General features: G+C 49.5%; 6 protein-coding genes across 6 annotated transcripts; 4 read left to right on the forward strand and 2 right to left on the reverse strand.

Annotated features, from left to right (window-relative positions):
• Nucleotides 1-181: 181 nt before the first annotated feature.
• N7482_002251 (uncharacterized protein) lies at nt 182-628 on the forward strand (the record flags this gene model as incomplete). The annotated part of the gene is made up of 1 exon (XM_056684376.1): nt 182-628. One exon carries the CDS (start codon nt 182-184, stop codon nt 626-628), a length of 447 nt encoding a protein of 148 aa, XP_056547982.1.
• Nucleotides 629-2894: 2266 nt separating this feature from the next.
• N7482_002252 (uncharacterized protein) lies at nt 2895-3347 on the forward strand (the record flags this gene model as incomplete). Its single annotated transcript, XM_056684377.1, has 1 exon — nt 2895-3347. The coding sequence occupies one exon, from the start codon at nt 2895-2897 to the stop codon at nt 3345-3347; it is 453 nt and encodes a 150-aa protein (XP_056547983.1).
• A 1984-nt stretch (nt 3348-5331) lies between these two features.
• On the forward strand, nt 5332-6138 carry N7482_002253 (uncharacterized protein; the record flags this gene model as incomplete). Its single annotated transcript, XM_056684378.1, has 1 exon — nt 5332-6138. The coding sequence occupies one exon, from the start codon at nt 5332-5334 to the stop codon at nt 6136-6138; it is 807 nt and encodes a 268-aa protein (XP_056547984.1).
• A 303-nt stretch (nt 6139-6441) lies between these two features.
• On the reverse strand, nt 6442-8609 carry N7482_002254 (peroxisomal copper amine oxidase; the record flags this gene model as incomplete). Its single annotated transcript, XM_056684379.1, has 2 exons — nt 6442-8435; nt 8495-8609. The coding sequence occupies 2 exons, from the start codon at nt 8607-8609 to the stop codon at nt 6442-6444; spliced, it is 2109 nt and encodes a 702-aa protein (XP_056547985.1).
• A 1004-nt stretch (nt 8610-9613) lies between these two features.
• On the forward strand, nt 9614-11269 carry N7482_002255 (Aldehyde dehydrogenase; the record flags this gene model as incomplete). Its single annotated transcript, XM_056684380.1, has 3 exons — nt 9614-9741; nt 9822-10164; nt 10259-11269. The coding sequence occupies 3 exons, from the start codon at nt 9614-9616 to the stop codon at nt 11267-11269; spliced, it is 1482 nt and encodes a 493-aa protein (XP_056547986.1).
• Nucleotides 11270-11355: 86 nt separating this feature from the next.
• Nucleotides 11356-11954, reverse strand: N7482_002256 (uncharacterized protein; the record flags this gene model as incomplete). The annotated part of the gene is made up of 2 exons (XM_056684381.1): nt 11356-11402; nt 11471-11954. The coding sequence occupies 2 exons, from the start codon at nt 11952-11954 to the stop codon at nt 11356-11358; spliced, it is 531 nt and encodes a 176-aa protein (XP_056547987.1).
• Between the last annotated feature and the right edge of the window lie 4167 nt (nt 11955-16121).

Below are 16121 nucleotides of genomic sequence, written 5' to 3' on the forward strand. Positions count from 1 at the left end.
TATCGCCCGCATATCGAGTCACCTACACCTGCTCATTCTACCTCTCTATCACCCACCTACCCGACTCATTTCAAGCCTGACGGATCACGGCACTAGTCCGTATCTATCTTCACTCAAGGTCCGTCAACCCATCCGGTTCCAAGCGAGCCCCCTCTAATCAAATACCTAGACCATTTCCACCATGTGGGACTTCTTCAAAAGCCCCTCTCGCAGGAGAAGAGAAAGAGATTGGAATCGCCGGGTAGAAGAGCTCCGCGAGCAAGAGCGCCGCCAGAAAGCCCTGGGTGAACGCGACCGGCAGGGTGCGAAGTCCGGCTCGGCCTCGACGACTCCGGCCGCCACCCCGGCATACAAGGCATATTACCCACCGTCCAGCTATCGGAGCTCTGGAAACTCTAGGTCGAGCAACTCTGGATCGGGATACTCTATATCCGGATACTCTGGAGCGGCCTTATACGCAGACTCTGGCTCCTATGGAGGGTCGCATGGCCATGGGGACACCTCAGGAGACTGTGGAGGGGGTGGTAGCTATGGGGGAGCAGACTCGGGTGGTTCGTCTGGGGGTTCGTCTGGGGGGGATGGGGGTGGGGGTGGCGGCGGTGGTGACGGCGGTGGTGGTGGCTGCTAGATGGGCTACTGGTGATACAAGAGGAGGACTATTGCTACCTGAGATATTATGAGTGCACATGCGGTTGGGATCTTATACCTCGTCTTTGATTAAATACTTTTGATTGATAATCTATGGTCTTTTGAATGCTCTTCCTCCCATTTCTTGATGTGAGCTCTCTTTGAACGCTAGCAAAGATTTTTGCCAGTAGAATAGCTTCATCAGTGGGCATCGAAATTGATGCTATTCGATCTCTCGGTCATTGGGTCCGACAAAGTGGATGAATATGATTTCCATACCCCAAGTCCATCCAGGGCTTCCCTGACCACTTCAAGTAAATCAGCGCCAAAAGCCAGGACATTCTTGAGCCACATGAGCAAATTTGTATGTCGGTCTCCGAAGAAAGCCTTCGACTGAAGCTCTAGCCAAGGCGCGACGCACGGAGTGCTCCCTAGACAAGTAAGCTGCCGAAAGGATGTGCGGTGACCTGAGGAAGATGTGTGCTGTTCTCGATAGATGTCCAGCGAGATGACTCTTCAAGGAGCTGTGTTATCGAGAACAATTGGCTTTATATAGTAACCTAGGAGGGATTCTATTCTAGTTATATCTCACATGTCTGCAAGCCGGGCAAACACTTATATGGTCTTTAGTGTCAACCTAGTCGAATTTGACTTTGTGGGCATATCTCTCCTGTATGAGAGCGTCAAGACAGTGGACCGAGATAGTCCCTTCCGCTTCTTCTCATATTGCTGCTCGTTGTTGTATCTCATTGAACTTGCCATTCAACATTGCCGAGAAGTATGAGGATTCCTGATACTTGTGTATTCCTCTTCACTGGAATTGAGTTGGATTTTGATTGCAGACCATGTAACAGCCTGAATTAATGCTCATTAGACCGGCTTTGTGTTTGGAGAAGGGACGATATTCACAGCTTTGCAAACTCTCTGGGGCTTGTGTCAGTGATTTTGGCGATCGGGGCGGTTATTGCAAAGATGTCGAGAATGACAGGCAAAGTCCACCAGTGCAAGAGCAAGTGAAATAGAACCTGTGTCCATGACTTTACCGAACTCGTGATCCTTTACCTTATGGTCAATGTAGTCTAGTGCTGGAGATAGTGACTGAATCCGGATTGGTATGATCGAAGATAGAGTTCACAGGCTTAATTTGTGTGGGTAATTTCGGTCTGATCTAGCGCCGCCTCCCAATCATATCTTGCTTTGCAAATCCTAGCGTTTAAGAATCGAGGGCAAAAAGTTTTCTTGCTGTTAAGGGTCCAGAAGACCCTACTTGAAAATACTTGCTGACCCCTCATTTATTGCCTGGAATCCCTCTGGTTTTATTGTGAGCATCGGGGTTCCGAGGCCAAGGTCGATAGTAGAGACGGATCAGACAAATCATTAATATTGCTATTACACGAAATAGTTTGTTTTGCCTGCTTGCCTGCAGATTTCCCGGCGAAGTTTTAGATATAGGCAGCAGCTTCGCCACCAATCTGCGCACTCGTTAAGCTGGAAAAGCCCGCCATCTATCCGCCCCCAACCTACCCCGCTGCCCTTAACCCACCCTGAAATGAGCGAGGTGTTCTTTTCAGATATTCTTTCTCAATATACTTATGCAGGCAACACCGAGTTTTCTTTTTATATCTTAATTGGCAATAAATCCCATTCAGCCCCGTGGTCACGAGTTGTGGCTATTCTGATCGTGAGAGAATTCATCACTTTCTTACCCAAATAACTACCTGTCAACATAGTGTGCAGGGCCTGCGTTGAGTCGGGATAGCCCCCATCGTAAATACTTTCACTGGCTGCTTTTCTTGAAATTCAAATCTTCAAGAGCTTCGGGGGCTTGACGACGTGACTTCCCAGGATTATCTCTGACGCACCTAACTCACGATGGACCTGGCCTCGGCATGCGAACAAAATGACAGTGTCTTTTTGGTGAAAATCCCTGTGGAGATTCGACATCGAATCTATGAACTCATCTTTGGAGACAATGTCATTGCATTCATGCTCACCGGAGGCCCACAGTTACGACATTGTGTTTGTCCCTCCAAAGGCCAAAAGTACCACTTTTTATCGTACAAACCCAATGACGGCTGCTGGTGTGAATGTCTAACACACAACAAAGATTCAACAAGCCAGAAGCGACTTCCACTCCTCCTGACTTGTCGGCAGATGTATGTTCCCGCTTTTGCTTGACTCCTAATCCGATATACTCACAGAATTCACACAGTTATTCGGAGTCCGTGGATATCCTATGGTCGCACAATAGTATTCATCTTCAAATCATGGAGTCATTGGATTTTCGAATCATTTCCGATATTAGATCAGTCTTGGCGTCTCGGAGCTTCTTTGCGATTCGATCGCTTGAGATCTCGTTCCTACATGCATGTCTTGATCAACGGATTCAAATCCTCGATGACGAGTGGTTCGATCAATGGACGGCCTTGTGGAACGTTATAAAAGGTGCGAAGGGGCTTCTGAATATTCAAGCCTGGGTGAAAATGGACCAAGAGTCGGGGAATACGATGACTGCAGAACAGGAGGCAAGGCTATTTGCGCCGCTCGTTGAACTTGACCGGTTACGACAGTTCAAAGTCGAGGTAACATGGCCGGCAAATGAAGCTTCTGAAGCCTTGCTTCTTGACGCGCCATTTCACCTGGTGAGGGATGACAATCCTATACCTGACAAACCCGAGCTGGTGTTCGAGACTGTGACTTGTTCTTTGGGAAGCTTATGACTGTGGTGGGCCTTGGATAAATCGGACATCTTAGAGTTGGAGTCATCATCTCCTTTTACTAGAGTTGTTTTATTTCAAACAATCTATGCTTTTTCTTAGGCCACGGGCTATCAAGACAACTTAAATCAAGACGTCAAGTTGAAGATACATAAAATCGAGAAAGAGATGGCAATAGAAGATAAGCTTGAGTTTTTCCAAAGTTGCTGAACGGTGGTGGCTGCTGACATATTTTTACACCAATCATTGGTGCAGCAGGAATTTCCGTACCCCTAGATATTTCCAGACCTTGCTAGTTAACTGTACCTTGGGTGTAAAAAACAAAACCAACCCCTTAAAATCTTTGACTCGAAGCAAGTCTGAACCATCATGCATTCCACAGCTTCAGGACCAATTGCTCGGCTCGTTTTGTCGCCTTCTTGATCTTCTGAACACTACTATAAAAAAGACCAAAGGACCACGTAGTCTGGTCCTAGTCCTCAAAGTGGACCATTCTTAGCTTGTCACCCTACATACTAGACCCTAAATACCAGACCTGACTCTCATCATCCAATAAAATCAAATTGCAAAGCAAATTAAGTGGTTGGTAATTGTATCTCATTATATTCAACGCCCAATGAAAACTTTATCTAGTCTATTTAATGGCCTTTAGTTTCTTCTAGGGACATCAATATCTGCATCATATTTTTCTACCCACTCTTATTATTATTCAAAGATCCTCTTAGCCGTCAATTGGATACCATGCTGCTAGGTCTGATTTCCATCATTTTATGCGCGCTACTTGTCGCTGCCTTACCTCAAGATACAGAGAGACACTTTCGGGAGAAGTGTTCCAACAATCACCTCTCCTGTTGCTCAAACCTGAAAAAGTACGGCTGAGGCTAACGGAAACAATGTTGATCAAACTGGCCAATCCATTACTCAAACTGGAAATCAACTCCTTGGCTCAATTTTAACGGGCTCAATCGTTGGCGATGTTGGCAGTCAGGTTTCGCATATCATTCCTATTAGCATTCTCTCGGGCTGTGCCCCGATAATAGGTGCGTATAACTCTGATAATCTCTGAATCATTTTATATATCGGCTTCTAAAATAGGTCTCTAGGTAATTCTCATGTCACGTGCATCAACTATATCGCTTGCTGCGTCCCTGATGATGATCGTGATGGTCATTATGACCGTAGGAATGATAGAGATGTAAGCATATCTAGGACTTTCTATTATGGCAAGCTGCTCAATAATCCTAGGATGAGAAAAAATGTCAAGTTCTTAAAGACACGAGCGTTACACACAACCCTGGCTTGCTCGATTTGCCCGAGAGCCACCAGCCATTAGGAGAGAAGTTGCGGGATATAGGGGAGTGAAGTAAGAGCGAAGGAAAGCCATGTGAAAAGCTAAGAGTAAGGGAGTATAGCTTCAATTTGTGCCTCAGTATTTAGGTCTAGATTATCTTTATTCACTACTAGAGAACGGCTTTTCTCTAATGCCTTCTATTTTTATTGTGTAATTTCTCGAACCCCTATTTTTCCCCCTTGAAACGAGGTAGTAACCTTGGCCTACCGACCCACCCACAACGCGGAAGCGTTGTGGGTGGGTCGGTAGGCCAAGGTTACCTCAAGAAACGGGTCATGGTGGGAAATGAGGGCTCCCAAAAAGTAATTCACAAAATGAACAATATTATAGGCGAAGTGCTTCGCTAGGTCTAGACTAAGTGCTCAGTATAAGTAATTTGTGAGTTAGCTAAGTCAATCACACTCACTAGTTAAATAAGCGCGCTCTAATCGGTCACGTGGGTACACTGATCAGGTCACTGAGGCTGAGCTCGGTCTGACAGTTACTCAGTGAGTCTGACTCTGAGCACCCTCGTAAAGCGCCGGCAGCTCAGAAAGGAAAGCCCCGCCTAGTAGAGGAAAAATGGTATTTGGAGTGCCTTACTTGAGGTGGAGGCGCTTACTTTCTCCTTTACCCTCAGATTCAAAACAAACAACTATGAGCACAGTTCAAATTCGCGAGGACTTTCTCCCATCTCAGGCACCTAGCACAACTTGTGCAAGGCGGATCGACTTTGAAAAGTCCGATCCCCCGCTACCCAAATATAAGGACCTGTTTGCCGCTGTGATCGATAACTTTCTCACCGAGGCTGAATGCCAGGAGCTGATCAAGCTCGCCGAAGCCAGTACCTCTGACGGCTGGGAACGAGCTTTGATCAATATTGGAGGCGGAAGACAGATGCTGGCAACGGACACGCGAAATTGTGCGCGTATCATTTGGGACAGCCCCGAGCTGGCCAAAAGACTGCTGGACAGGTTGATGCCCTTTTTACGTGACTTTGAAATCGACAAGTTCACAAACCGACTGCGTGTCACTGGGCTTGCAGGACGAGGGAAGTCATATTGCCTCACCGAACTCAACGAGAGATTGCGTTTCCTTCGATATGAAGGAGGCGAGTACTTCCGGCCACACTGGGATGGCAAGTACGAAGCGCCGAATGGTGATGCATCTTACTATACCATTCACCTTTACCTCAACGGCATGGGTGACCAGGACCTACAAGATTTGATCAAGGCGGAAAAGAAAAAAGAGTCAAATCCCGACCCGAAAGGGGAATTGCTAGGTGGCGCTACGTCATTTTGCCCCATTCCTAGCTTCAAGAGTAGTGACGAGCAGCTCCGAGTATTTCCACGTACCGGGTCAATCCTAATCTTCCAGCAGAAAGATCTGATGCATAGCGGAGACCCGGTATTTAGTGGAACCAAATATACTATGAGAACCGACATCATGTATCGGGAACTATAACCTAATGACGGGCAGTCTCCCCTTCTGAATATACATATCAGCAGTTGAGTATATAGCACTCATGGAGAAATGTTGAGGATTGAGGATGATGAGTCTGAGCAGTTTCGAACATTGCTGGCATGTAAAACTCAAGTATTCAAAGGGCTTACAGGGTGAAATGCGAAAATACTCAATGATCAAAAATGTGAATGTCGTTTCAGACTGAACAAATTAAGGGATATGGCCTATTTACAATATATATTCATCCAATCACATAACCCAGAAAAAAGTTTTGTTTCCAACACCAAATGACCCTTTCATGCTTTACAGTCTCGACGAGCTGGCCGGAGCATTAGCGGCGCAGCAAGACGAGGAAAATGCATTCGTCGACTGGGTATCGACACAGATGGCCGAAGGCGGCACCCAGAGGCCGGGGTTCTTCTCGTAAAAGTTTGAAGCGCGCAGCATGATGCTGACGGGCTCCGCAGGCATGATGGGGAAGTCCTCAGTGCGCGGGAAGTGGGTGAGGCCGAACTGCAGATAGCAGACGATATCGGTGTTCTCAATGTTCTCATTCCGTTTGGCCCAGTCCAGGATGGTGGAGTTGTGGGGGTGGTTCTCCTCTCCGGTTGACTGGCACACGTAGTCACCAGCAGGGAAGAGTTCGTAGTCCTTGTAAGGGGTGACCCAGAGGGGCTTGCGAGCGAAGGCGGCGCGATTGTACACGGTGCTGCCGGGCTTGGCGAGGAGGGGAGGGCAGTTATTGTTGAGGATCTTGTAGCCGACGGGCTTCTTGGCAATGGTGTTCAAGCGGTTGGGGTTGATGATATCCCACGAGCGCTGGGTCTCGTAGCAGTAGTCGGCAGCGCCCTCAAGGGATGTGCGGAGAGGGGTCTTCTTGCTGAGGAAGGCATTACCGTAGGGGTTCTCGGGGGAGCCAACAGCGTGATCTGAGGAGACGGCGTCGTTCTGCACAACGGTGTTGTTGGTTCCGTCGATCTCGGGGTCGATACGGAGGGAGAAAATGTGCTGGTGGTTGTGGGCAGTGATTTGGGGGGCAACTTGGGTGCCATAGGGGGCGGCCTGCTCAGATTCGTGCAGGGAGTAGGTGTTCAGCATACCAGTCAGCTTCATCTCAAGCTTGTAGGTGCCATCGAGGGTGAAGGTATGGTAGAAGCCATATTCGTAGTTGGCAGCAGTGATGATCTGCGAGATGATGAGCTTTCGGTCACGAGCCGAAATCACGGTGCCGTCACGATAGTCGGTGTGCTTGTACAGGAGGCCATTGTCCTCCTCATGGATGCAGATGGCGTTCTTGATGACGGCAGCCTCGCCGTTGGAGGTGGACATAACACCGTCCATGTAGTGAATAGCACCCTTGCAGTCACAACCCAGCTTGAGAGAGTTGGTCATGAGACCAGTTCCGTACTCGCCGACATCGAAAGCGTGCTTCTTATGGTGAGGTTTCTCGGGGCAGCCGTAGGGGACAACCATCTCGACGACGGAGATACGGTTGAAGAGAGTGCGCTCACGGTCCTCGTACATGTCGTGAGAGCGGACGTCAGAAATCACGATACCCTCACGGTAGTTGAAACCGATGTGCATCTTGTAGTTGGCCCAAGACAGCTCGTTGCCACGGACCTTGAAGGAAACACCCTGAGGCTGGGTGATGTCGATGGGCTTGAGTCGGTCGTGGATGTATCCATCGCCAATGAATTCAGGCAGGTAGTTGTGCTCCTCTAGGGGCACAGGAGTGCGCTCCCCATTCACGGTGCGAACATCAACGCTCAGCACTTCCTCGGTCTCGGTATCGGCAACCACGGAGAAATCCAGAGGGTGAGCGTACTGGTTGTCGAACTCAGAGGCACGGTAGTAGGCCAGACCCTGCTGAAGACGGCGCTCATAGCCCCAGCGCTCATCAATACCAATGGCCCACGCATCGAAGAAAACCTTGTTCATGTCGGTGATACCGATTTCCTTGCAGGCGCGAATGACACTGGTGTCTTTGCGGGCAATGCGCTCCATGACATCCAGGTCCTCCAGAGTAAGGGTGGGCATAACATTCTTCACAGCCTTCCACTCCTCAACCTTCTTGGTTTTGAGGTTGACGACCACCTCAGCAACTTGTTGTGTCTCGCGCTCAATAATGATGGCGAAAGCCCGGCGATCGGGAGCGGCGATCTTGCCTGCGCGGAAGGCCTGGTACTCGGCCTTGCGAGGCTCTCGCAGAGTGAGGCAGTTGAACTTGACGGTCTTGGGGCTAGCATGATCGCGAATAATCTTGGCAGCATCTGGAATTTCCCGAATGGAAAGCTGGTCTATCCGAGGGTCAGCGGGTGAGTTCTGCGGGGTGACACAAAAAGGTCCCGAGCCGTACCTAGCGGGTGGGGAACTCCCTGCGGGAGCATGGCAGTCGCAGCGACACTGTCATAGTCTCCCTCCCGGAAAATCGTGTATCCCGGGATTGATGTAGTATCAGGGGCAGAAGCCATGGCGGGAATATGATACAAGAAAAGGACTTGTAGAGCTGTAGTAAACCCAATAACTTCGTCCGTCCCCAACCGGTCTTTATAGGTTGGTATCCGCTTCTATCAGATCGATAGAGTCCGCATGTACCTGCCCGATTCAGCAGTCCAAACGTGTCTGGTTCAAGAAACGCGGCCTCGCGACTCTACCCGAGCCCACACGCGGTGTGGGCTCTCCCCGTTTCTCAGTTTGGCGAAAGCCTGGAGAAGCTCTTTACAACTTCCATTTTGTCTTTGCTCTTTGCATTGCTATTCCATAATGTCTCTTTCGTAACTCTTCTACACGCAGAACCGACGGCCAATCAGCGCTCGGGAACCCGAGACACCCCGGAAAAAAATTGCAGGGCACAACTCTGTTGTGCCGATAGGGCAGGTTGACCCTATCTCTGTCCCATGCCCAAGCCAGCACTGCCGAGTGTCATCGATTAAAGCTTATCTTTTCGCGGGGAACCCACGTGCGATGCAAGGTTCTTGTTGCCACTTCCAGTACAACTCTTTTGATTTCAGGCTGGAATAGAACATTGGGAAAGATGAGCTCTCGCTACCAATTCCAGCTTTTAGTCGTCCACACTCTTCCTTCTCGTGGATTCATTTGCCGTAGAAAGTTTGTAGCAACACTAGTAGAGTCGCGATGCCAGCTTCAGCGCCACCGTTATCGTTGGGTGGACCTACTCCTTTAGTACTAGCGCGTCGAGGGGCAACTCGCCGCGAAACTGAGCTCCGACCCGATCATCTGGAGATACCGTGTGGGCCTTTGTGGTTCTCCAGATGCATTGCAAATGCGGATTTCATCCACCTTCTCGAATGGGCATGTCGTGCCGAAACGGTTATCAATGATTATCGGCGATGTAGCTGCAGCTAGCGGGTGGACTTAAGAGCTACGCATTACCAGTGTACTTGATCGCCTGTTCTGTCCTCAGACGTCAGTCAGTTTGTAAGGATTTAATTTTGCTCCTGATCATACACCCATCATGGCCTCATTATCTGTTCAGCTGACCGCGCCCAACGGCCGTGTTTGGTCGCAGCCGACTGGCCTGTTCATCAACAATCAATGGGTGAAGTCGTCCGATGGCGACAAGATCGCAAGCATTAACCCGGCGTAGGTCTTGCAATATGGGTGGCTGCTGTGCGATCGTATCCATACTCCTTGCGTGGCTAACACTTTCTTGAAAACGTCAGGACTGCCACGGAAATCACATCCGTCTATGCCGGCTCTGCAGAGGATGTCAATACTGCTGTCAAGGCCGCGCGCGCTGCACTGAACCACCCCAGCTGGCGGGATCTTCCCGGAAGCGACCGCGGCAAGTTGATGAACCGCCTTGCGCAGCTTATCGAGGACAACCGAGAGACTCTCGCAACCATCGAGACTTGCGACAATGGAAAGCCATACACCGTTTCGCGGGACGACGACTTGACTGAGACTGCGGAGACTATCCGCTACTTCAGTGGATACGCCGACAAGATCTTTGGGCAAGTTATTGGAACTACTCCTGACAAATTCGCCTATACAATGCGGGAACCGGTTGGTGTTTGCGGACAGATTATCCCGTAAGTTCCAGAGCCCAGGGTGGAAAGATATGCGGATTTGAAGCATTGGCTGACTCTGTTGCCTGCAGATGGAACTTCCCGCTTTCTATGGCCGCCTGGAAGCTTGGCCCTGCTCTGGCATGCGGCAATACTATTGTCTTGAAGCCTGCAGAGCAGACGCCGCTTTCCATTCTGTTCCTCGCAAACCTGATCGTGGAAGCCGGCTTCCCCCAGGTGTTGTGAACATTGTCAACGGTCACGGTGCTGTCGCGGGTGCTGCTCTTGCCTCTCACATGGATGTCGATAAAATCGCCTTCACCGGAAGCACCGCTACCGCCAAACATATCATGAAGATGGCCAGCGTCAACCTGAAGAATATCACTCTGGAGACTGGCGGCAAAAGTCCTTTGGTTGTTTTTGATGATGCCGATCTTGAGCAGGCAGTTGAGTGGGCACACATCGGTATTATGTACAACCAGGGCCAAATCTGCACGGCTACTTCCCGTATCCTAGTCCAGGATAAGATCTACGATAAGTTCCTAGCCGCATTCAAGGCCCAAGTGAAGAATGTCTCGAAGGTCGGCGACCCCTTCGAGGAGTCCACCTTCCAGGGTCCCCAGGTGACCCAGGCCCAATATGACCGCATCATGTCCTATGTTGATGTGGGTAAGTCTGAGGGGGCTACTCTGTCATATGGTGGAAAGCCCTTCAAGGGTGTTGGAAATGGCAAGGGCTTCTTCGTCGAGCCTACCGTCTTCACCGACGTGTCGCCTAATATGCGTATTTACAAGGAAGAAGTCTTCGGCCCCTTCGTTGCCATTGCTCGCTTCAGCACTGAGGAGGAGGCTATCCAGATGGCCAACGATACCACATATGGCCTCGGCAGTGCTATCTTCACCACTAACCTGACCCGTGCTCATCGGGTAGCGAAGAAGATTGAGGCCGGTATGGTATGGATCAACTCTAGCAATGATAGTGATTGGCGCATCCCATTCGGCGGTGTGAAGCAGAGTGGTATCGGTCGGGAACTGGGTGAGGCTGGTTTGGATGCCTACTCGAACATCAAGGCTGTGCATGTCAATATGAAGTCTAAGCTGTGAGCCGGTTCCCGTGTAATTATATAAAACTATTGGTAGATCAAAACTGGATGTTTGTACATTTCGTCATTGACAAATTTCTCTTTTCTTCAGTCATATCCAACAATGGGGCGGTATACTGAAGCTGTGTAAAGTTCTGCAAGTTACAGTGATGAGAAAATCTTATTCGATGCTGGCGTTGGGGATCTAGTATGGAACCAGTACCCGATAAGGGTTTCCTAGTCCAGTTGACATTGAACATGACCTTCATTCCTAGAATGAAGTTTGTCATGAAGGCAACTTGTGAGGCGGCAAGGGTCCACCAGCCGAAGACGTTGATCCATGCACACATGTAAGATACGAAACGTCCGAGGGGCGAGTCCCAGAGTCGAAAGATCCAGTAAGCCTGCCCTAAAGCTGTGGGCATGCTGCTGCAGATCTCTCCCAGAGAGATCGCCACACATGTATTGCAGAATGTCACCAATGCTAGGCCCCAAAGGATAGAGACAGGACCACCATTAATAAACCCATCAGTGAGGTCTTGTGCGAAAGTCGACCATGTTCCTAAAACGCAAAAAGCTAAGGCTAGCATGCTCCAGATGTTGAATTTGCGCTGGAGGCTCTGGTCATGGCCGAACTCAGCGAGATCGGAGGCATCCTGGACATTCTGATCGGTGAATTTGAGGGTTGTGTCGGTTGCCAGGTCCATAACTTTGTTGACTTCGAGGTGCTGGAAATCAATTATATCAGGGTGAGTTCATGTCCGAAACTTGAACTGGAAGGTATGTTCTCGTCAAAAGGCGATCGATTATCAAGCAAGTTGGTGCCAAGGCTCGACGTTTGTGTAGAGTATCTGAGCAGATTTTCAGACGCTTATAGACAATTGGAATGAGCATCCCCGCACCCCAACGACCCGGGGCTTTTTCTTGTCTCCGGGGAACCCCACGGGTGTCGGGGTTGTGTGGCTCTCGCGGGGTAAACTGGTCTTGGACACCGACGTGGCCCACTTGTCGCTTCCAGAGCCTGGACCTATCCTGGGGATTAGGCGAACAGGTTAGCCATTCTTCAGATCCCACGACGTCGCGATCTCCATCTATATCTCGTGCAGGTAGAATCTTCCTGTTTGGGAAAGTTGAGCCGGCATATAGAAGGTGCATTTCTAGAACATGAAATCATCTGTGCGGCGCGATCGACCAGCTGTATGGATCTCGACAGGACTATGCCTTCTTTTCATGGAGCGCGACGCCTGCCTTGCCCAATTCTATGACATACCAGTGCATCTATGATCCTCGTTCGGGGCCCCGAAGGTGGCGACGTCAACGCGGATTCGCTACAACCACCGACTGCTGTAGTCCACATAGGTCGCACTGACCAATTCCAAGTAGTCACCTAAGAGGGTATCATCAGGTTCAAAACGACAAATCTGCCTAACCTGCAATGCCGATATCATCGGTGGAGCCCAAGGGCGGCCGATAGCGCTTGCTTGTACCTTGCCGAAACGTCAGCTGAGGCGAAAGGTGCCGAGCTCCACCGTGGGGAAGGTCTGAAGAGCGAGGCTGACACAGGCCGACCGTGAATATAAGGAGAGGCAGGTTCCTGTGTTATTCGACCGACATTGCGAGGGAATTTGCGAGCCAAATATGAGCTTGCCCTGCAGTTCAACCGGAAAATCTTCCCTATAAAGGCTTAGACCGCGCTATTTATTCGCAGCTGAGAAGTTTGATCGGCCAATCAGAGCCCGCGGTTCGCTCATGATGTATAGTCGCAGAGACCTATATGAACAGAATGAGGGTCACACGTTCCTTTTGTCGCTTCAAGATTCCTTTTCATCTTCCTATCAATTCTAGTAGCCATGGTTTCTCTAGATGCTAAAAGAAAAGATGCGCCCAACGCCCGTCATCGGTCCCATAAAGGCTGTTGGACGTGCAAACGGAAACGAATCCAATGTGACGAAACTCGACCTGGCTGTCAAAAATGCAGCTCCAAAGGAGTCAGCTGTGAAGGTTATGAGATTCGGCTTCGTTGGGGTGCCGGAATCGCTTCAAGAGGCCGATATAGTGGGGCGGAGAAACCTGTCAAGGAGTTCATACCACCACCTTCCAAGAGGCGATGGGAACTACGCGATAAAAGAGAGCAACGAGGGGAAGGAGACCATCAGGGTCAACCCTTCTTGCTGTTTGATTCAAACTCTACGGATGGTATCTCAATCTACCCAAGTCTCGTATAATTGAAAAATGCATGAAGCTGACATGATCACATAGTCCGATCAATGGCTCGTTGGAATCAACCGGTTTATGAACGACCAACAGTCAATATTCTGAACGTATGCTATGGGGAGAATCAAAATGACCACCTTGGTGTCAACAAACATTTCGAGCTACCTGTGTCAGTGGGAAGTTTCAGGAACACTCAGGAGAATCTACATGGTGGGAGCCACGGCCTGGCCACTAGTCAATATTCCGAGACTAGGACAGGATGCTCATTTTGATTGCTTAAACGGGCTGGTGATTTTATATTGCATTTTATTTTACTTCGTTTAGCAGAAGGTGATGTTGATGAATTATGTGCTGCACTTGGCAAGTCATCAAAAAGAATAGTCCATTCATCGAAATCAATCTAAGCAAACCAAGGGTCCCCAGGGCCAGGGCCCGAATCCCTTTAGGAAAGGTGGTTCTGCTGGGGGCACAGATACAACATTCCCCAGGCTCTGCCCACTACTGGTTCGAAGTGGTATTGAATCCGCTTGGCGCCTTAAAGATTATGATCCTGGTCCCCATATTGTTGTCCTGCCAAATCCTCACTACCCGAGCAACTCTCCGCAAAATCTCTCTGTCTCGGTATCTCATCACGGGAAACCCCAGACTCCACTAGACCAACTGCTAATTGAAGCAAGACTCAAGATCAAAAAGTGATCGTCGGGCGTCTTCAATGCCGCCATTCAAGGGCAACAAGTTCCAATCGCATTGGGCCAGGAACTCACTCGGCTGTCGGTTGTTCGCGGAATCCGACACCACCATGAGTTCGCTCAGAAGCTGCGCGGGGTCACGCCCGAGTTCACTCGTACTTTGAATTCCAGGGAGATCGTGAGCGGTATCATCCTAACTATCTCCGAGCCCGACGAAACCCCTTACTGCATTTAGTATCCAGACGTCCCGGCGAAAATACCCTGCGAACATCGGTACAGCGTTATCCGACAATACTCTATCATGCTACTCGTTCCTGTACGGTGGCCGGATATTTTGACTTTCACCAGGAGCTCGATTCGCTCCCAAAGGTTCTTGTCGCGGAAGAAGTGAATTATGCGAGTGTGGAGAGGGGCAAAAAGGGCAGTCGAGAGATCTATCAGCATATTACCTCCCAGCCAGTGAAATACGCAATTATGAAGGACTACACACGGACGGTGAACCGTGCTAATCTTCGAAATACATTATTCATGAATAGCGACATATTTGTTCGAGTCTCCGGGCCGGACGGAAGCATGTAGATCCAACTGAGATCTCGTATTTCTACCGGACGCCGTGGACACCATTATGCCTCGCACTACTTCAACATCACGGAGGACTAGTGCATCGACGACAACAATCACGAGGCACCTAAGGCTCCCAGCAGCTATCTCCGGTTTTTATACGGGCCGTTATCGATAGAACTCCCACCTATCAACTATCAACAAAGATAACTGTTCGTGAGAACGGCATATTTAGGCGATGTGGACCGCTACGCACGCTTGCACAGACCACAAAATGGTTTGTAGCGAATTCCGCATTACCCAGGTATCTACCATAATAACTCGTACTGGGCAAAATGGTGGAGTTCACAAGTCCCCGAAAGCCCGGAAACAAGGTAGAGTGAGTTTGAGGCAAAACAAATCCAGCATGCGATCAACGCTCGACGAATTATGTCGGATGATGCCACCTGGGTCACGTCGCACGCGCCTGTGGACCTGGCCCCAATGAAAATTTGGTTGCAGCCATCCTGTGCAGAAACCTAAGAGAGGCTGGCTCGCATGCTGTGACCATGCCTCCGTGCTTGTATCGTTGCAGGTTACCCGAAAATGTGGGATAAGGTACTACTGCTTTCTTCAGCAAAGCATGCTGCTAGTATGCCTGAACTCTTTTCTTCTCGGTGATGTTTTTACATGTCTTCCTGCGAACTTCCGCAACATTCAACGCATATCTATCTAAAGACCATCCAAACCTCTCGGCATGATTGTCGCGAAATCTCGGGATCATCGCGAAAGTATGAAGTCGGCTGAGACAGTCAGGCCGGTCGATCAAGTGAGCTGAACAGTACGATTCAGGCCCTCTTCAGTTGCGCAATCACCGAAGGCCAGCAAGAGTCACAATCACCATTCAGTTCCCTAAGGCAGATGTGAACTCCCGCTGCGGAAGTGTCCAAAAAGAGCATAGGGAGAATGCACCTGGATATGCGGCAGCTCGACAACCAATTGACTTGTGAGGAGATGTATCTACAGGTCGACGTAGCGGACCAAGGGCAGAAATGCCTCATCTCGAGCCTAATAGTTGAGGCGAGGGGAAAGGCGAGGTGGTAAAAATCGACTTCACGAACTGTCGCTGGAACGTAACAGCTATCAAGATCTCGGGGAAGACCAAGTCACAATAATCTCTGCTGAGAGACATATCTACACGTCACTATATCTGTAATCAATAGTATCTCAGAGGCCTGGGGTTGAGGTACATGGCCCGATCACCCTTTCTGGTCCCCATGTCCAGGTGTATTTGGGATCATCTATTGACGATAAATAGACCACAATATCTTCGTGTAACATACATCTAACCCTTAGAGTACGTCAAGTACACGCAAAAAATATGGTAGTAGTTTCCTCTGTAAACGTAAATATGACTGGGCTTCCATTTGA

Source organism: Penicillium canariense (assembly GCF_028826845.1).
Source record: "Penicillium canariense strain IBT 26290 chromosome Unknown utg000001l_segment0_segment0, whole genome shotgun sequence".
In the NCBI taxonomy this organism is placed as follows: Eukaryota; Fungi; Ascomycota; class Eurotiomycetes; order Eurotiales; family Aspergillaceae; genus Penicillium; species Penicillium canariense.